The sequence below is a fragment of the Budorcas taxicolor genome, chromosome 10 (assembly GCF_023091745.1).
Source record: "Budorcas taxicolor isolate Tak-1 chromosome 10, Takin1.1, whole genome shotgun sequence".
NCBI classification, from domain to species: domain Eukaryota; kingdom Metazoa; phylum Chordata; class Mammalia; order Artiodactyla; family Bovidae; genus Budorcas; species Budorcas taxicolor.
In genome coordinates, this window is record NC_068919.1 from 26,068,586 (window position 1) to 26,090,490 (window position 21,905).

Genomic DNA, 21,905 nt, shown 5'->3' on the forward strand with positions numbered 1-21,905 from the left:
TAAAATAGCATAAATTTAGGAACTAAAATAGAAGAAAGAGAAATAAGTTTCTGGAATGCTAGGAAACATCGAGCAAGCCTGAATCATGGAAGACATGGCTGGAGCAGAAGCTTTGAAAAAGCAGGGTAGTGCAGGAGAAACAGGTATCAGAGAACAATCTCATGGCTGCTTTTGATTTTGTGTGTCTGCCTTCAAGTCATCCAGTAAACTTGCCACTGAGACACCAAACTTCCCAAGTAGCCCTTCTATGTCCTCTGTCTCTCATTTAAATTTTTTTATTTTTTGGTTTCTTCTCTGTTATTTTCTAAGCTGCTGATTATCTTCTGCTTTAAATATCAGAAATTTATGCTTAAATGAAATACAGTTTTAAGTTACAAGTTGTGTTACACGATCAAGTACTCTGTGAATTTACTGAAATATTAAAATCGCTTTGCAGCTATTCATGCCTTATTTGCTAACCTGGATATAAACAAGGTTGACTAGTATTACATCTTGTAAAAATGAAAATCATTTATTTTTCAAAATAGAAATAGCACTTGTAAGTACTTATGCACTCAGCATAGGAACTTCTAAATACATAAAGCAAATAATAACAGACATAAAAGGACAGTACAATAATGGTAGGGGGCCTTTAACACACTACTTATATCAGTGGATTTTCTTCCAGACAGAAAATCATAAAGAAATATTGGTCTTTAATGACAAATTAGAACAGAAAAACTTAACAGATATTTATTGAACATTCCATCCAAGATCAATAGAATATGTATTTTTTCAATTTCACATAGAACACTCTCTAGGGTAGATATCAAGTTAGGCAATAAAAGAAGTCTCAATAAACATAAGAAGATTTAAAATATATCAAACACCTTTTCCAATAATGCCATAATGAAACTACTGATAATTTTCTTTGGAATATTAATAGTCATATAATAATCAATGGAAGGCTTTAAATTTTTCACTTTATATAATATAAAGTGTTTTAGAATGTTTCTTATTAATAGCAAATTAACAAAGCCATATTTCACTGAGAAAATACTTGTTTTTCTGCTATTCTGTAAACATGGGTAAGATGAACAACATGACAATAAATAAAATACATTCTTTATCAGCAAACACCATGGAAAGGTGCACACAAACCATTTCTAATGCTTGCAAATATAGTGATAGAATAAATTAAGTCTTGTGGAAAGGAATTTTGCTCATTGTAAGACTATGGGAGATTTTAACATCTGTATATGAGAAATTCCCATCAACCACAATGACTCTTGCAAAAAAGCAATATCTATGCAAAAACTCTTGGAGAAGGCAATGGCACCCCACTCCAATACTCTTGCCTGGAAAATCCCATGGACGGAGGAGCCTGGTAGGCTGTAGTCCATGGGGTCGCTAAGAGTCAGGCACGACTGAGCGACTTCACTTTCACTTTTCACTTTCATGCATTGGAGAAGGAAATGGCAACCCACTCCAGTATTCTTGCCTGGAGAATCCCAGGGACAGAGGAGCCTAGTGGGCTGCTGTCTATGGGGTTGCACAGAGTCGGACATGACTGAAGCGACTTAGCAGCAGCAGCAGCATGCAAAAACTCTGTATTAAACCATGGGTTAAATGATGAATTTGACTAGAATTAAATAAAGATTTGGAGATAAGGAACAGAGATGTCAATCAATTCAAAAGTTATTCAGAGCATCCCTTGTTGTCAAGTTATCAAAATAGAATTTGAAGCCTGTGTTGCAGAGTATACCAGAAATATCAATATGATTACTTTAGTAAAAGGAACAACTTACAAAACAAGAATTTATTATATTTTATTTTTAAAAGGATAATGATTATGAAAGGGTTTCCTAGGTGGCACAGTGGTAAGAATCCCCCTGTCAAAGCAAGAGATGCATGTTTGATCCCTGGGTCTGGGAGATCCCCAAGTAGGAAATGGCACCCACTCCAGTATTCTTGCCTGGAAGATTCCACGGACAGAGAAGCCTGGCAGCATACAGTCCATGGGGTCACAGAGTCAGGCACAACTGAGCACACAACACAGAAGCACCAGAAATGATTATGAAACTATTTTGTGCCAAGTACAAATATTCTCTCAAAATCTCATAGAAAGATACCTGGATAACCCCACCAGGCTCCTCCGTCCATGGGATTTTCCAGGCAAGAAAATGGAGTGGGGTGCCATCACCTTCTCCAAAGTAAATCCTGAGTATCCAAATAATTCATACTATCAAATAAAATAAAGGAAAACCTAGAAACTCATGACATTTTCTACAGAATAGGGATCAAGGTTCAAGTGTTGGCAGAAAATGTAAATATGCATATACAATGACAGTTGAAGCAGGAGTTGGCAAGGTGGAGTTAGGTAGACAAACTAGGTATTTAGAAAATCTCTGTATAAAATGTACCATGAATACAATTAGATTTTAAATAAATCTGAAAGAGTGAGAAGTCCCTACAAGACGTTTGTATTAAAGTGCGAAGTCGCTTCAGTAGTGTCCAGCTCTCTGCAACCCTATGAACTGCAGCCTGCCAGGCTCCTCTGTCCATGGGATTCTTCAGGCAAGAATACTGGAGTGGGTTGCCATTTCATTCTCCAGGGGCTCATCTTGACTGAGGGATGGAACCAGGGTCTCCTGCATTGCAGGAAGATTTTTTTTTACTGTCTGAGCCACCAGGAAAACCCTTCATATTCAAGAGTGTTGTTCAGTTCATTTCAGTCACTCAGTCGTATTCGACTCTTTGTGACCCCATAAACTGCAGCACGCCGGGCCTCCCTGTCCATCACCAACTCCCGGAGTCGACCCAAACCCATGTCCATTGAGTCAGTGATGCCATGCAATCATCTCATCCTCTGTCGACCCCTTCTCCTCCTGCCCTCAATCTTCCCCAGCATCAGGGTCTTTTCCAGTGAGTCAGCTTTTCGCATCAGGTGGCCAAAGTAATGGAGTTTCAGCTTCAACATCAGTCCTTACAATGGACACCCAGGACTGATCTCTTTAGGATGGACTGATTGGATCTCTTTGCAGTCCAAGGGACTCTCAAGAGTCTTCTCCAACACCACAGTTCAAAAGCATCAATTCTTCAGTGCTCAGCTGTCTTTATAGTCCAACTATCACATCCATACATGACCACTGGAAAAACCATAACCTTGACTAGATGGACCTTTGTTGGCAAAGTAATGTCTCTGCTTTTGAATATGCTGTCTAGGTTTGTCATAACTTTCTTTCCAAGGACTAAGTGTCCTTTAATTTCATGGCTGCAATCACCATCTGCAGTGATTTTGGAGCCCCAAAAAATAAAGTCAGCCACTGTTTCCACTGTTTCCCCATCTATTTCCCATGAAGTGATGGGACCAGATGCCATGATCTTCGTTTTCTGAATGCTGAGCTTTAAGCCAACTTTTTCACTCTCCTCTTTCACTTTCATCTAGAAGTTCTTTAGTTCCTCTTCACTTTCTGCCATAAGAGTGGTGTTATCTTCATATCTGAGGTTATTGATATTTCTCCTGGAAATCTTGATTCCAGCTTGTGCTTCCTTCAGCCCAGCGTTTCTCATGAGGTACTCTGCATGTAAGTTAAATAAGCAGGGTGACAATATACAGCCTTGATGTACTCCTTTTCCTATTTGGAACCAGTCTGTTGTTCCCTGTCTAGTTCTAACTGTTGCTTCCTGACCTGCCTACAGGTTTCTCAAGAGGCAGGTCAGGTGGTCTGGCATTCCCATCTCTTTCAGAATTTTCCACAGTTTATTGTGACCCACACTGTCAAAGGCTTTGGCATAGTCAATAAAGCAGAAATAGATGTTTTTCTGGAATTCTCTTGCCTTTTCCATGATCCAACAGATGTTGGCAATTTGATCTCTGGTTCCTCTGCCTTTTCTAAAACCAGCTTGAACATCAGGGAGTTCATGGTTCACATATTGCTGAAGCCTGGCATGGAGAATTTTGAGCATTACTTTACTAGCATGTGAGATGAGTGCAATTGTGCAGTAGTTTGAGCATTCTTTGGCATTGCCTTTCTTTGGGATTGGAATGAAAACTGACCTTTTCCAGTCCTGTGGCCACTGCTGAGTTTTCCAAATTTGCTGGCATATTTGTGTGCAGCACTTTCACAGCATCATCTTTCAGGATGTGAAATAGTTCGACAGGAATTCCATCACCTCCACTAGTTTTGTTCATAGTGATGCTTTCTAAGGCCCACTTGACTTCACATGTCTGGCTCTAGGTGAGTGATCACACCATCTTGATTATCTGGGTCGTGAATATCTTTTTTGTACAGTTCTTTTGTGTATTCTTGCCACCTCTTCTTAATATCTTCTGCTTCCATTAGGTCCCTACTATTTCTGTCCTTTATTGAACCCATCTTTGAATAAGTGTTCCCTTGGTGTCTGTAATTTTCTTGAAGAGATCTCTAGTTTTTCCCATTCTCTTGTTTTCCTCTATTTCTTTGCATTGATCTCTGAGGAAGGCTTTCTTATCTCTCCTTGCTTTTCTTTGGAACTCTGGATTGAAGGAAAATTTGAATATTCCAGGAAACTAATTATGAGTATTCAAAATAGTATGAAAAGTATGAAGAAAACTGTTTAGCAAGAACAGAGAAGAGCAAGTTTCCAAATACTAAACATAGCCAAAAATATAAATTCAAATAGGGGTATTAATACACTTATAAGTAGATTCAATTGGACTGTAGTAGGTCATTAATTATCTCACAATGAAATATATTTTAGTATAAGCAGCTGTACAGTACTAGAAAACTATAATTTACAAACACCAAATTTTAACATGAATAAAAGTTAAAAATGTATAATGGGTTTACATTTTATTGAATATAATTCACATAGTATACATTTACCCTTTGTAAGTACACATGTAAGTGATTATTATTACATTCATATATTTGTGTACCTATCACCACAATCTGATTTAAGTCATTATCATCAGCAGTGCTCATTGGCATTCACATCCCAACTCAAGGGGACTACTGATATAATTTCTGTCTTTATGGATTTTTTATTTTAAATATTTCATATAAATGAAATTATATAACATGTGGTCTTTTGTGTTAGGTCTCTTTTACTTAGTTTTTGAGGTTTGTCTAGGATAAGTGTGCGTAGGTTTTAAAAAGTATAAAATCCATCAATACTGAAATTATGTTTGTTTTGTTAAAATGTCTATATGAAAGGGAAAGAAAAGATTTACTTGTTACATTAAGTAATGTGTATTGTATACACATGAGCAAGAGTGGAAATGTTCATATCTGATAACTTCATAAAATAAGCCTTGTTTTATTACTTTTCTAACAGGGATTTATGTAAATTATTCTCAGACTTTAATCTTGGATTTACATGAATAACTGACTCAATATATGCCTTCTCGGTGCTCATTCTGTGCCAAACCAGGAGCTTATACATATGCTATCCGATCTAATACTCACTACACATTCTTGGGAGTGGTCTTGCCTTTAGGACTCAGGGAAATCATTTACTAAATAAGATTTGGAGAAAAAATGATTAGAAAGTTCTATCCTAGTGCTAATGTATTATTTTTCTACCTTCAGTTTTCTCCAAAGTGGATAATAAATTGAGCGAAAGCAATAAAATCTAATTGGCAATTAATTATTCAAGAGGAATAAAAGTTTCTTTACCAATACATTTTGTTGTCTAAGCTATAAAATAATTTCTTTCCTTTCATTTAAATTGCCTTTGTATTCATAATAGAAGAACAGGTCTATTAAGTGCAGAAATAAATATTTTGAGAAGACTTGGTCAGGAAGAAGAATAAGAGACACAAGCGCTGGGAAAGTCATCAACTTAAATGAATGCCATCTTTCCCTCTGAAATAAAGTAAAAGGCCAAAATAAGTCTTTTTAATCAATTTCTGCTTAATTGAATTAATTTCATATTCAGATTTTTCTTTTGTTAATTGTATCATGGGTTGTAAAATTCCATGTACCATAGGAACTATGTGAGGTATAGTCCCTTTCTCATTAACTGGAGCATTTACAATAGAAACCTATCTTTATGTTTAGTTTTAAAAAATAAGAAAATATAATTCTGGAAGTAAAAAAAAAAATAAATCCATGTGACAAAGGCAATGGTCCCCAAATTATAGTTGGTTTTCATGTTAATAGTTGTCAAGGTTTGTCGTTTCTCCATAGTGCATGTAATTGCATTTACTGTCACAAAAGTGTCAACAGTAATATTTCTGCTCATCTACATGTTATTCATGTAGCACACCTCTTCATAGAAGGCTAAGTGTGGTTCTGTCTTCTGTGTACTCCCAGGTCCACCGTCAAGATTTTAGTATACACTCTGTATACTTCTGGAGGCTAACCTACAGGAACATTATTTTCATTTTATTTTCTCTAATTTGTAGGCACTAATCATTTCTTGAAAACATCCGAGATAAGAAAGAACTTCTGGAACTTCTTTTGAGTTGAGTAAATGGATCTGAAAAATGGATCTGAAGCGACTGAGTTTATTTTACAAGGATTTTCTGCAGGATGGGGACTTCAGATTGTCTTCTTCGTGACATTCCCCTTGATCTATGGGGCTACTGTGCTGGGCAACGCTCTCGTTATGGTCACAGTGACATGCAGTCCCACCCTTCATTCTCCCATGTACTTCCTCCTTGGAAACCTCTCCTTTTTGGACATGTGTCTCTCCTCGGTCACCACACCCAAGATGATCAGAGACTTGCTCACTGAACACAAGACCATCTCTATAAGGGGATGCACGGCTCAGATGTTCTTTATGCACTTGTTTGGAGGTGCTGAGATGACTCTGCTGGTAGCCATGGCTTTTGACAGATATGTGGCCGTATGTAAACCCCTGCACTACAGGAAAATCATGAACCACAGGTTGCTGAACGGGTTTGTTGTACTCTCATGGACAATTGGTTTTACACACACCATGAGTCAGATGGTATTAACTGTAAACCTGCCTTTCTGTGGCCCCCGCGTCATAGACAGTATATTCTGTGACCTTCCCCTTGTGATTAAGCTTGCGTGTGTAGAGACATACACCCTGGAACTATTTGTCACTGCTGACAGCGGGCTGTTGTCCCTCACGTGTTTCCTCCTCCTGCTTGTCTCCTACACGGTCATCCTGGCCACTGTGCAGCGAAGATCATCTGGAGGCCTCTCCAAAGCTCTGTCCACACTGTCTGCCCACATCACTGTGGTCAGTCTGCTCTTTGGGCCGTGTATCTTCATCTATGCCTGGCCTTTCAAGAGTTTTGCCAGAAATAAAGTGCTTGCTGTATTTTACACTGTTATCACACCCTTATTGAATCCTATTATTTACACCTTGAGAAATCAGAAAATGCAAGAGGCCATGAAAAAATTAAGGTTCCAAAATGTTAGCTCCACATAGAACTTTTAGATTTTAGAACTGTGTAAGTAATCCAGCTTTCAAATATAAGGCTAACATAATTTGAATATGTTATATGTAATACATGGTTTTACTTTTTTATTTTAGAATCATAACTGGGTGCAGAAAAAATTAATGATAAAATGCTTTAAATTCACAGTTAATGCTGTTATAACACATAATGATAGTTATCTACAGCAAAACAGACATATAATGTCATTAAATACTTTATGATATAGTCAATATTTATTTATTAGTGAAGAGATAATTATAAAAATATGTAGTGGTACTATTAGAGCTTATTTTAATATAGATTGCTAATGATTATCACTAATTTATATTACCATAAATGTGGTACCCTGAATAAATCATGATTTAAAGAATGCTAACAGCAAAGGCAAAAATTTAATTCCAACCTCTTGAACCAATGAGATAAATAAATTTGATAGTATAGTTAATATAAGATGACAGAAGGAATATAAGATACCAGAAAGGAAAAAGAAAAAATGGAAGGACAATTTCAATAGAACTACAAAGAGCAGCCTTGAAACCACATGCTCATAAGTATAAAGAGTTGACTTTCAAACATAAATTAAAAAAAAGAAGTACACTGTTTGATTTTATGTTATATATCATAATTTAAGAATATTTGCCATAAGAATTATATTCAACTCTATTTCTCCATAGTAAACAAAAATATCTCAGCCCTACAATATAGCACACCTGATATTAAAGCAATCCTAACTAATTGCAAGGTAAAGTATACATTCAGTGGTAGATGGAATTGTATGTCATTTGATAAAATATTATGTAAGACTTTTGTGTCTATCAGTAAAACTTGCTCAAGCTCTTCAGTCCCTCGGCTGACAAAACATTTAGAATTGTCAAAATCATTTAAAATATTTTTAAAATTAATGATTTTAAAAAGAAATTTTAAGAAATCACACCTGAACTCTAGTTTGAACTTTCAATGGCATTCCAGAAAAATACACCACCATGGAACCATTGCCTACTTTGAGAACATCTATAGAATACCACTGCCTAGAACTTGCTAGTAAAACTGAATTTGGGAGAGCACTGTGGACTAGACTTTGAGCCTGAACAGGGATGGCTCAGACTTCACCTGAATGAGAGCTCAGAGTCTGGAAAAAAAAAAGAGAAAAAATCAGAAGAAAGCTTGCCCAGCAGAAGCAGGCAGCAAGAAAAAAAAAAAAAAAAAAAGTCTCTCAAACTTGATTTTTAGTGGAGATGAAAATAAGTGCTTCCCTAACAAGGGTTTGGCTTGTCATCAAATTCTTTGTATGTCCTGAAACATCAAGGTGATAATTTTCTTTTAACTTGCAACTTCAAAGTGACAGGCTTGAGTATTTGGTAGAAGAAAACACACGATCACTGAAAAAACTGTGGTTTGAAACACCTGTTAAAATACAAAATTCAACTGAGTAAATTTGCAGATCTAATTGGCTTATTAAACAATTCATGTCAGGTAGAAAAGCTCATCTGCCAGAAAGATACTATGAGTGAGATGAACATGAAGCTTTGATAGTAAGGAGAGTGGGATAAGGAAAGGAAGTCACATGTAAGTAAAAAGAAGAAAGTTCATTGAAAGAAAGCAAAAGTTCAGGTGAAGTCTGAGCTTAGGCATTTTCCTTTGGCTTGAACTTGTTGCTGGACAAAAAGAAAGTATTCTTTCCTCCTGCTGGGAAAGTAGAGTGATTGCCCTTCCTTTTCGGGAGAACTATATACATCTATTCCCACTGAGGCTAGTGCCTGATTACTTCCTGTTTGGGGTAATTGAGGATAAATGGCAGGGCATGAGAGCTCCCTTTACAGGCCTTCCCAAATCCAATTTTAGTTAAGGTTTCCTCTTAATTTTCAGACAGGTTATACTTACTCTTGTAGAAAGATTGAAAAAGAGAACTCACAATAAAAGATGCTTCCGTGGTGGCTCAGACACTAAAGAATCTGCCTGCAATGCAGGAGACCCAGGTTCAATCCTGAGGTTGGGAAGATCCCCTGGTGAAAGGAATGGCTACCAGTTTCAGTATTCTCGCCTGGACAGAGGAGCCTGCCTGGCTACAGTATTTTTGCCTGAGGAATGCCATGAACATAGAGCAGACCGGATGACAGTCCATGGGATCGCAAAAGAGCTGGACATGGCTGAGAGACTTTCACACTTTCACGATAAAAAACCCAAGACAAGCAAACAAAAAGTGCAGCATAATTGAGAATCTGGAGAAAGGGAAAAGACAACACACAGAATGGTAGAAGTCGATTATAAATCGTGTATCTGATTGGGAACTTGTATCCAGAAATACAAGAATTTAGAAAATTCTATTAAAATGGGAAAATAATCTAAATAAATGTTTCCATAAAAGATATACAAATGGCCAATAAGTATATAAAAAGATGCTGAATATCGTGAGTATCAAGAGAAAACCCAAGTCAAATTCACAATAAGAAATCACATCACACCCACTGGGACGGCTATAATCCAATAGACAGACAACTCCAAGGATCAACAAGGATGTACAACAGTTGGAACCCTAATACACAGGTGGTGAAACATAAAATGGTGCAACATTTTTAAAGAAAATTCTGGCAGTTTTTCAAAATGTTAAGCATAGAATTAACATATGACCTAGTAACTTTACTTCAGATATCAATGCAACATAAATGAAAACACATATGCACGCAACACACTGTAGACGAATGATTACAACAGCCTTAATCATAATAATAGAAAGTTAAAACATCCCCAAGTGTTCATCAACTGATGAATGGATAGAACAAAATGTGCTATGTACACATTATAGAATATTACTTGCCTTCAGAATGGGAGAAAATAACAGCAAATGAAGCAACTGACAAACAACTAGACTCAAAAATATACAAGCAACTCCTGCAGCTCAACTCCAGAAAAATAAACGACCCAATCAAAAAATGGGCCAAAGAACTAGATAGACATTTCTCCAAAGACATACAGATGGCTTTCAAACACATGAAAAGATGCTCAACATCACTCATTATCAGAGAAATGCAAATCAAAACCACAATGAGGTACCATTTCACACCAGTCAGAATGGCTGCAATCCAAAAGTCTACAAGCAATAAATGCTGGAGGGGGTGTGGAGAAAAGGGAACCCTCCTACACTGTTGGTGGGAATGCAAACTAGTACAGCCACTATGGAGAACAGTATGGAGATTCCTTAAAAAACTGGAAATAGAACTGCCTTATGACCCAGCAACCCCACTGCTGGGCATACACATCGAGGAAACCAGAATTGAAAGAGACATGTGTACCCCAATGTTCATTGCAGCACTGTTTATAATAGCCAGGACATGGAAACACCTAGATGTCCATCAGCAGATGAATGTTTAAGAAAGCTGTGGTACATCTTCACAATGGAGTATTACTCAGCCATTAAAAAGAATACATTTGAATCGATTCTAATGAGGTGGATGAAACTGAATCCTATTATACAGGGTGAAGTAAGCCAGAAAGAAAAACACCAATACAGTATACTAACGCATACATATGGAATTTAGAAAGATGGTAATGATAACCCTGTATGTGAGACAGCAAAAGAGACACAGATGTATAGAAGAGTCTTTTGGACTCTGTGGGAGAGGGAGAGGGTGGGATGATTTGGGAGAATGGCATTGAAACATGTATAATATCATGTAAGAAACGAATCGCCAGTCCAGGTTCGATGCATGATACTGGATGCTTGGGGCTGGTGCACTGAGATGACCCAGAGGGATGGTACGGGGAGGGAGGAGGGAGGGGGGTTCAGGATGGGGAACACGTGTATACCTGTGTCAGATTCATGTTGATGTATGGCAAAACCAATACAATATTGTAAAGTAATTAACCTCCAATTAAAATAAATAAATTTATATTTTTTTAAAAAAGAATACTACTTGGTGATTAAAAACCTCAGCTCTCATTTCTCCCTGGGGAGGGAAAGAATCAATCCATGCACCTAACACCTCAACTTCTCAGAGGCTTCTCAAAGAAATAGAATCTATCTTATCAATCACTACTGAAAACTGAGATCCCTGAGAAATCTGTAATTATATAAAAAAACAATAAAACCCAAAAATCACAACAAAAGGCACTGCATTGCCAGAGATATTTCCTCTCTCTGACACTGTCTCCTCTCTCTTTGTCCTCTCTCTCCTCCTTTTTTTGTATCTGCATACATGTCTTTGTGGCACAGACATCTCTGTGGGCATGGTTTCTTTGTCTCTACATCTTTTCTTCTTTTTTTTTTTCATTATGTCTTTCCATTTTTTTCCCTCTTTTCTCCTGTATTTTCCAATTACATTTCAATCTGTTTTTCTGGAAATTTATATTGTTATATTAAGTTTATCCAAGCAAAATGACATATATTCAAAGTTATTTACTTGCAGCACAGATTATAATAGGAAAAAATAAATAACATTATTTTCATCTCTTTACCTCTTTCTCCAACTTTTTATCTCCTACTGCATCTCTGGCTGAATTGGATATAAATTTGAATGAAAGTACACTTGATCATATATTGTTTTCCTTTTGAAAAAGATGTCTGTTATTTTAATTTTAATGTGATAGATTTATTTCACTTCTTAAACAAAAAGTCAAATTAATTTCTTACAATTAAGTATTTTTTCTTCCATATAACATTAATTTAGAAACTGAAAATTCTTCATTTTGCTACAGCTGAACACACATTCAAAAAAGTGAATAACTATAGATACAAAAATCACAGTATAATAATTCTTTTATTTGAGACAGCATATCCCTAGAGAGACTATTCTACAAGACATCATGAAGTTCTCTTATTTAAGGAGAATTATTCTTGAAAAACATTTTGAGCATAATATATTCTCTATCAAACTCTTCTATACAAAGAAATGAAGGTAGTAACATATTTATCATTGATTTATTTTCACTATTTAACTTCTTATTAAACAACCATGCATTTTCATCACTTGTATGAATTGTATAATAAGATCTAAAATAATCTCCCTAGACTTTCTACTTTCATTATGCTTAATAAGCATATGTGCCATTCCATTATCACTGTCACTGATAAACTGTCAAATTCTAAATCCTAACAAGACCTGTGTGGCCCTAGCTGGTACATTTTTTGAACAATTAATCCTTAAAGTATTCTCATCTTTTCCTCTAGTTCTAGATGACATTCTAATATTCCCACTGAAAGTACTCTGTAGGCTTAAAGTAGCTATAATACCCCATACACCCCTTATTGCATTATAAGTTGTAGACCAGATTTAGAATTCAACATGTTTCACCATGAGAATATATATTTAAGGAAAAATTCTGGAATGATCAGTTAATCCCCTTTTTATCAGGAGGAAGATAATAGCCATTTGTTTGAGAGTCACACTGAACACCTGGTGAGGTAAAATTTTTGCTCAGTCTTCATATTTGAAAGAAATTGAAAGGAAGAAGAAAATAGAAAACAATTCACATTATAACTGTCTGGGATATTTGCTGCCTGAAAATGCATGCTAATAGGATAATGTTGCAGGAACAGAGAAAAGGTGAGATCTACATTTGTCTAATTACTGGATGTTTTAGTTCAGTCTAAGTAGATGTGAATTGGCTACTGATCATCTCATTTGACCCTGCGGAACAAAAAGATGGGATATATTATTTCCCCTTTTTAGATTAAAAAAAAAAAGATTTTAAAACACTAAATAACTTGCCCAAGGTTATACAGTTACCAAACTATAGAAATAGTCACTTATATTAAATAAAATATCTTCAAATAATATTCCTGATACTATATAAGATCTTGGAGTATTAAAAGAAAATACAAATTTCTATTATCTAATTTAACTATTTCATTTAATTTATAAGATATTGTATGGGTGAAGATTTGTGCAATTGAATAAAATTTTACATAATCCTCATATCAATAACCTCAGATATGCTGATGATACCACCCTTATGCCAGAAAGTGAAGAGGAACTAAAAAACCTCTTGATGAAAGTGAAAGTGGAGAGTGAAAAAGTTGGGTTAAAGCTCAACATTCAGAAAACGAAGATCATGGCATCTGGTCCCATCACTTCATGGGAAATAGATGGGGAAACAGTGGAAACAGTGTCAGACTTTATTTTGGGGGGCTCCAAAATCACTGCAGATGGTGACTGCAGCCATGAAATTAAAAGACACTCCTTGGAAGAAAAGTTATGACCAACCTAGATAGCATATTCAAAAGCAGAGACATTACTTTGCCGACTAAGGTCCATCTAGTCAAGGCTATGGTTTTTCCAGTGGTCATGTATGGACGTGAGAGTTGGACTGTGAAGAAGGCTGAGCGCCGAAGAATTGATGCTTTTGAACTGTGGTGTTGGAGAAGACTCTTGAGAGTCCCTTGGACTGCAAGGAGATCCAACCAGTCCATTCTGAAGGAGATCAGCCCTGGGATTTCTTTGGAAGGAATGATGCTAAAGCTGAAACTCCAGTACTTTGGCCACCTCATGTGAAGAGTTGACTCATTGAAAAAGACTCTGATGCTGGGAGGGATTGGGGGCAGGAGGAGAAGGGGACAACAGAGGATGAGATGGCTGGATGGCATCACTGACTCGATGGACATGAGTCTGAGTGAACTTCGGGAGTTGGTGATGAACAGGGAGGCCTGGTGTGCTGCGATTCATGGGGTCTCAAAGAGTCGGACACAACTGAGCAACTGAACTGAACTGAACTGAACAACTCTACTATCAATTAAATGTTCTTATTTTTCTGCCTGATCCACATTTTTTAAAACTTGTAGTAATAGTAACAATATATTGTAATAAAATATAGAAATCAATACATTATCAGAAACCACATTGTCATATTTGAACTTTCATCTTGGTAAGGGTGGTATCAAGGAGATTAGCTTTAGAGCACAAAGTCATTTCATATGTATCAGAATGAGTTAAAAGCAGACAAAATATGTGAGAGCCTGTGTGACTGAGTGACTAATGTGTGATTGAGACTGAGTAAATTTCAGAGGATAGTATTCAGGAGAAAAGGCATAGCACTGAAGACCAAGTTAAGAATTTTCAGTCTGTAGAAAATCCACTCTAAGTGAACATTTAGGAAGCACCTACCATGCTCCCTCTACCATTGAATGAGAAAAACAATCTACTACCTCAGAATTAATGGAAAGACAGGCATGGAACACGATGAAGTAGAATACATATAGAGAAGAAGGTGAGAAAGATTTAACACTGAAAGAATTTGGGCAAAAAGAGGGAAAAGAAAGAGAATGATAAGAAATAAAGCAAGGAGGATGGGAAAGCAAGAGATATAACAAGGAAGAGAAATTGCAAGAAAAAATAAAAGAATAAAATTGAAAATAAAAGAAGCTAAAGAAAATATAAATATAAAAAGAATAATTGAGAAAATGAATGTATTAAGGTAGAATTAACAGGAAGAAAATGGGAAATTATAAAAAACAAGAACAGGAAATAAATGGGGAAAGATTAAAGAGTGAGATGCCGGGATGGTAATCAGGTCCCCAGAGGGGAGCTGATCTAATAGCAGCTGGAAACTGGGCACGCTCTATATTGCTTGTGGATGGATGTTGGGGGTCTGCACTCACAGAAAGAAGGAAAAGAAATAGACATCTCTACCCATGCATCTTCAGTTCCAGGTGTGTTTTTGTACCAGTTGAAATAACAAGGAATATTAGAGATGAGAGCATTCAGATCTATATCTTAGCCTACACTGACAGTTACTTCTTTGCTTTATAGGATTAGGACAAAAGCTTTTCCATCTAAGATCCATTGTTTGGGGCTTTTTTTTTTTTTTTCGGAATTCATTCTTTTTTTTTTTTTCACAGAGCAATAGTCATCCAAGGCATGTCTGTCCTTTATCTCTATGAAGAGCAGAATTTGAGAATCACTGGAATAGAAGGTAGTACATGAGAATGGGACAAGAGTAGTGAATTTAAAGTATTAAGTGGTATAGATTTTCATTTGTTAATAACAAATAGGGAGTAGAGGTGGATGATAGAAAATAAAAGCAAAGGTAGAGTGGAAGAGCCTGTAACTCATAGTGATCCCTCTGTCCTGGAACCCAAAGAAATAACCTTGAGCACCTGAAATGCACAAAACTTAAGAACAGATAGAGGTAGCTGTTGACTTACTTTCCTAAGAGTAGGTTTCTACAGGCAGAATGAGGAATGAATGTGGAAACAAATCAGTGTTTAAGTGGATAAAAGAAAGAAAGGAGCTCCTAAACTAATTTGAAGGTCACCAAAGACATTTTTTTTTTCCTATTTCAATTTTCTTAGACTCACAATGTGTGAATATGTATTTTTATGCACAAACATGTGCCCATGAGTTATGGTATGGTTGGTTTAGTTCCTAAGTCGTGTCCGACTCTTGCAACCCACAGACTGTAGCCTGTCAGGCTCCTCTGTCCATAGGATTCTCCAGGCAAGAATATGGGAGTGGGTTACCATTTCCTTCTCTGGGGATCTTCCTGACCCAGGAATCGAACCCAGGTCTCCTGCATTAGCAGGCAGATTCTTTACCGATTGAGCTATGAGGGAAGCCCACCCATGAGTTATAAACAACTTCTTTGTCACATTTGACTGCTCCTTACAGATGTTACTAATCACACAGAACACATGTTCTGATGTTGCCTAATAAGTATGCCTAAAATACTGGTGGATTGTGTGAATTTCCCTTGAGTTCCCTATATAGACTTGTTAAGGGTGGTCTTCCTTTACTCTTTCCTTTTCTCTCTTCCTCTTTCCAGGGATGCTAGTAATAATTATGTCAAATTTCAATTAGAAATTTTTTCCTCTTTACTCTTCTCTGCCACATTAAATAACAGTTAAAGAAACTTGGAGAAGGAAATGGCAACCCACTCCAGTATTCTTGCTGGGAAAATCCCATGGACAGAGGAGTCTGGCAGGCTACGGTCCACGAGGTCACAAAGAGTCAGACACAACTAGAGCGACTGAGCACAGTGCAAATAATATTTATTGATATATAAAAAAATATTATAAAATATACCATTTAGACCATATTATTCAGTGCTAAGTGTATTTAATGAGCTATGCAAGCATAAACATGATATAATTTTAAAACACTCCCCAAGAAATCTCATACTCATTAACAGTCACTCCTATCCCATTCCTATTCCTTGGCAACCACTCTTTTACTTTCTATATCTACAGGTTTGCCTTGTCTGGACATTTTTCATAAATTGAATTATAAAATATGTGGTCCTTTGTGATTGGCTCCTTTTATATAGCATAATGGTTTTGAGTTATATCCATGTTGTAACATATATCAGTACTCCATTCCTTTTCATTGATAAATTGCATTCCACTGTATGCATAGCATTTTTGAAAATCAACATTGTGTATAATTAAAAATCAAGGGAAATATTGCTATATGTCACATTATAATATTTTGTTATTGTCAACAACCTTCTTTTACATCATTCATCTCAACAAATATGCACAAATATCATATATATGAATGTTTATTTATAGGATATTTCTACAATTATACTAATGTAACACTTAGAAAGCAATCACAAATACTTTTAAAAATTCAAAGCATGATTTATAATAATAAAAGGAGAAGTTCCATTGTTTTTATGCACCCTAATGGATTATCTTGTTTATCCACTGCGATGAGCATACTCCATTTTGGAGACCACTATATAGACTAAACCTTAATTCTGGATGTCATGAACAGAATTCTTCTTTAGAGCAGATTATAGCCCACAAGGACGAAGTATTTACATAAGCAGATAGTAATTATTTAAGCACCTAAATAAAATACAAGTTGATGGGGCACTAATTAGTAACTTTATCACATAGAAAGTCCCATAGACAGAGGAGCCTGGTGGGCTACAGTCCATGGGGTTGCAAAGAATCAGACACAGCTGAACACACACACACAATCTGTTTAAACAGAGGAACACATACCTTTTCACCCCTATCACTTACTAATTAGAATTAAAGAGAAAAGTCATTGCAAATTTAAGAATCTTAACTGAAATTACTCTGTTTTTCTCATCTGCTAAATGATATATTAGACTACATGTTCTATATGGTCATTTCCAGATCTAGCTTTGATTTTATTAGTTGAGATAGTCAAAATATTTTATATATTCTAATAAGCTTTACATTACAAGAAAATATTTGTGGGAATGGCATTTGGCTATCATCCTGAGATCTGAGGGAAAAGTAGACTGTAGATATATATGGTGAGCAAGTAAGACTGGACTAGTATCAATTAGGATTTAAGGACAGGGTGTGGAACACATGCAGGGTTGGGGACCAATCAGAGGTGTAAATAGGGGAATGTGTGCTTAGTTGCTCAGTCATGTCTGACTCTTTGTGACCCAGTGGATTGTAGCTCCTCTGTCCATGGAATTATCCAGGCAAGAAAGCTGGAGTAGGTTGCCATTACCTCCTCCAGGGGATCTTTCTGATCCAGGGATTGAATTTGCATCTCCAGTATTTCCTGCATTGGCAGGTGAATTCGTTACCACTGAGTCACCTGGGATGCCCCAACTAAGGGGATACTCCTAAGTTAGATGTAATGTAGTGTACTTGCTGAGATCCAGGTGACTAAATGGAGTAAGGTTGCACAAGGGCACCAAAGTAAAGCACTGTGATGGAACTAAGGCGGCACAAATTCTGAAAACAAGGCTGCTGCTGCTAAGTTGCTTCAGTTGCGTCCGACTCTGTGAGACCCCATAGACGGCAGCCCACCAGGCTTCCCGTCCCTGGGATTCTCCAGGCAAGAACACTGGAGTGGGTTGCCATTTCCTTCTCCAATGCATGAAGGTAAAAAGAGAAAGTGAAGCACATAGCTGCAAATCAGGAACTGGGAATTCTACAGGAACTGGAGGAAAGAAGCATCTGCATAATATCTTTGCTCTGTGGAGATGAAGAAGGGGACCAAAACTCAGCAACTTAATCTAAGCATTAGAGACAGTGCACCACCGACAACAAGAGCCGCAGCAACCTGACAACCTTAATAATTACTAGTTTTGCTTTAATCAGGAATTTTCTAGTATACTTCAAGCAAAATAGCTTAGGAACACAATTATATAGAAACACATGCTTAAATAGGAACGAAAGTGGTGTGGCCATAAGATCAGTGTCTTGGAGAAGCAGGAAAATGAAAGGTAGGAAGTTTTTAACTGAAAACAGAAGAGAGCTATGATGTGTAAAGTGCATTCAGCTGGCAAAGTGCTGGGTGTGGAAAATATTATTTTTATTTGGAGAAGAGCTAGGGGATAGATGAAAAGATGGTTATAACAGATGGTATTTTCCTCTTTGTTGTTCCACAGACTGAGGAATGATGGAGAGGGAGAACAGCACTGAGGTGACAGAATTCATCCTGCTTGGTCTGACCCAGTCTCAAGATGTTCAGCTCCTGGTCTTCACACTAGTCTTAATTTTCTACCTCATCATCCTCCCTGGAAATTTCCTCATCATCCTCACCATCAGGTCAGACCCCGGCCTCACAGCCCCCCTCTACTTCTTCCTGGGCAACCTGGCCTTTCTGGATGCATCCTACTCCTTCATTGTAGCTCCCAGGATGCTGGTGGACTTCCTCTCTGACAAGAAGGTGATCTCCTATAGAGGCTGCATCACTCAGCTGTTTTTTTTGCACTTTCTTGGGGCAGGAGAGATGTTCCTTCTTGTTGTGATGGCCTTTGACCGCTACATTGCCATCTGTCATCCTTTACACTATTCGACTGTCATGAACCCTAGAGCCTGCTATGCCTTGCTGTTGGCTCTGTGGCTTGGGGGATTTACTCATTCCATTGTTCAAGTGGCTCTCATTATCCACTTGCCTTTCTGTGGTCCAAACCGACTGGACAACTTCTTCTGTGACGTGCCACAGGTCATCAAGCTGGCCTGCACGGACACCTTTGTGGTGGAGCTCCTGATGGTCTCCAACAGTGGCCTGCTCACCCTGCTGTGCTTTCTGGGCCTTCTGGCCTCCTATGCAGTCATCCTCTGCCGTGTAAAGGGGCACTCCTCTGAGGGGAAGAGCAAGGCGCTGTCCACGTGCACCACACACATTATCATCGTGTTTCTCATGTTTGGACCTGCCATCTTCATCTACACCCGCCCCTTCAGAGCCTTCCCAGCTGACAAAGTGGTTTCTCTCTTTCACACCGTAATCTTTCCTTTGATGAACCCTGTGATTTATACCCTTCGCAATCAGGAAGTAAAGGCTTCCATGAGAAAGTTGTTGAGTCATCACATGGTTTGCTGAATGCAATGGAAAGACTGGAAAACCAAGGAGGGGAGTAAGTTCATTTGGAATTAAATAAGTTATTTATTCATTAATGCACAGAATCAATCAATCATTTAGCAAATAATGAATTTATTAGACACTTTCAGGTTTCAGGCTTTATTCTAAGTATATGAACAGGACAGGTAAGATTCCAGATCTGCTGGGACTACATTTGAGTGGATAAAGATAGGTTATACTATTAAACTGAAAAAAAAAAAAAACCACAATATCTGAAAGATATAATACTCTGAAGCTAATTAAAAATAATGTCATGTTAGGGTTTGACTGAGAGATGATAGTTACTTTATTTTTGGTTGTTAAGCAAGATATTGAGTGTTATTTAGCTGATATCCAGATGATTTGAAAGAAACAACCATGCAATAACCATGGGGACTAAATATTTTAGGCAGAGAGGATGACTAATACAAGGACACAAAGATCTTATAAGTCTGATACATTTGAAAATCATAAAGAAAAATAGACCAGCTGTAGCATAGTTAGTGTGAAAGTGGCAGAAATTGAAGCTAGAGAGATTGGTACAAGAAAATCACATATTTTAAGGGATAAAAAGATGTTAAATCTATTCAAATTTCAGAGAGGCCAAAAAATGTATTAAGTAAAAAAGTGACTGTTTCCTATTTGATTTAAAGCAGGATTCTCGAGATTCTATACAGAGTTTTGTGTAGTAAAATATCATTAAGTACAAAGTATCATGCTGTTACATGATTTTAATGGACACTTAAAGATGTAGTTTTTTGTTCCTAATTTGGTGGAATGAAGTAACGAAAGCTGTTATATCCTATGGAAAATGGTCATAAAACAGTTTAACTTCATATTTCAAAGTTTTGGAAAGTTTTGTGGTTATTCATAATGGTTATTTTTTTTTAATCTTAGAAAGGAATTTGAGTTCATGCAAAATCTTTTCACTTAATGCAATAATGATAGGTATTTGGTGTATAAGTCATTATTTGGTTACAGATAATTAACTTTTCTGGTTATATTTTAAATAAGGTAATATAAGGCATTAGGTGCTTACAAATCATGGAAAGTGCTGTAAAGGTATATTTTGGTATGGTACTCAGTGATAATCCCAAAACATTGCCAACAAATTGCTATATAAAACAAGATACTGTGCTCATAACAATTATAAAGCTGGGGGATATAGAAGCAGATTGTCAACTATGTTGATACATGTTAAAATAAGTACACACTAAAAACTGACTGTATAGAAAGTAGTAGCTATCTCATGGGACTTATATACATGACATATGTATATACATGTATAAATGCAGTACAATAGTGAAAAATGAAAGATCGCTTATATTTAATGATATTATTATTGATATGGTTAGATTAAAATTTGTTTTCCTGCCAGATGTTTTTTTGTTGTTGTTGTTTTTGCTCTATTTTTTCTGCTTTCTTTTGGTTTAATTGAAAAAGGCAAAGAAATGAGGGCTTCCCTGGCAGCTCAGATGGTAAAGAATCTGCCTGCAATGTGGGAGAATGCATTCGACCCCTGGGTGGGGAAGATAGATCCTTTGGAGAAAGGAATGGTAACCCACTCCAGTATTATGACTGGAGAATTCCATGGACAGAGAAGCTGAGGCCTGGAGGGCTACTGTCCTTGGGTTGCAAAGAGTCAGACTGAGTTATTAACACACACACACACACACACACACACACACACACGGAAATGAATTCTCTCCTATGTCTTACAGAAAGAAATGCAACTCTGCCAACCCTATGAATTTAACCCAGTGAAACTGCATCAGATTTCTGACCTAAAAATTGTAAGATAATCAATTATGGCTATTTTAAGTTGCTAAGTCTGTGGTAATTTTTTATAGCAGCAGGAGTAAAGCAGCACATCACAATTTAATTAAACAATAACATATTAGTATAGTTTTCTTTTTCTGTCCTTTTACTTTTAATCTATTTATCTTTATTTTAATGATGGCTTCTTGTCTGTAACATATATTTTATCCAATATGACAATCTCTGTGTTTAATTGGGTTATTAAGCCATTTGTTGGACTGTGATGAAAGCTGAGCCCCAAAGAATTGATGCTTTTGAATTGTGGTGTTGGAGAAGACTCTTGAGAGTCCTTGGACTGCAGGGATATCCAACCAGTCCATTCTGGAGATCAGCCCTGGGTGTTCTTAGGAAGGAATGATGTTAAAGCTGAAACTCCAGTACTCTGGCCACCTCATGCGAAATGTTGACTCATTGGAAAAGACTGATTCTGGGAGGGA

General features: G+C 36.9%; 2 protein-coding genes across 2 annotated transcripts; both read left to right on the plus strand.

Moving 5' to 3' along the window:
- Window positions 1-6,438: 6,438 nt before the first annotated feature.
- LOC128054149 (olfactory receptor 4L1-like) lies at window positions 6,439-7,368 on the plus strand. Its single transcript, XM_052646743.1, has one exon. It carries the CDS (start codon window positions 6,439-6,441, stop codon window positions 7,366-7,368), a length of 930 nt encoding a protein of 309 aa, XP_052502703.1.
- An 11,334-nt stretch (window positions 7,369-18,702) lies between these two features.
- On the plus strand, window positions 18,703-19,632 carry LOC128054339 (olfactory receptor 4N5). Its single transcript, XM_052646959.1, has one exon. The coding sequence runs from the start codon at window positions 18,703-18,705 to the stop codon at window positions 19,630-19,632; it is 930 nt and encodes a 309-aa protein (XP_052502919.1).
- The last annotated feature ends 2,273 nt before the right edge of the window (window positions 19,633-21,905 follow it).

Coding starts and splice junctions, on each gene's coding strand:
- LOC128054149 (XM_052646743.1), top strand. CDS start 6,439: ATGGATCTGAAAAATGGATCTGAAGCGACTGAGTTTATTTTACAAGGA.
- LOC128054339 (XM_052646959.1), top strand. CDS start 18,703: ATGATGGAGAGGGAGAACAGCACTGAGGTGACAGAATTCATCCTGCTT.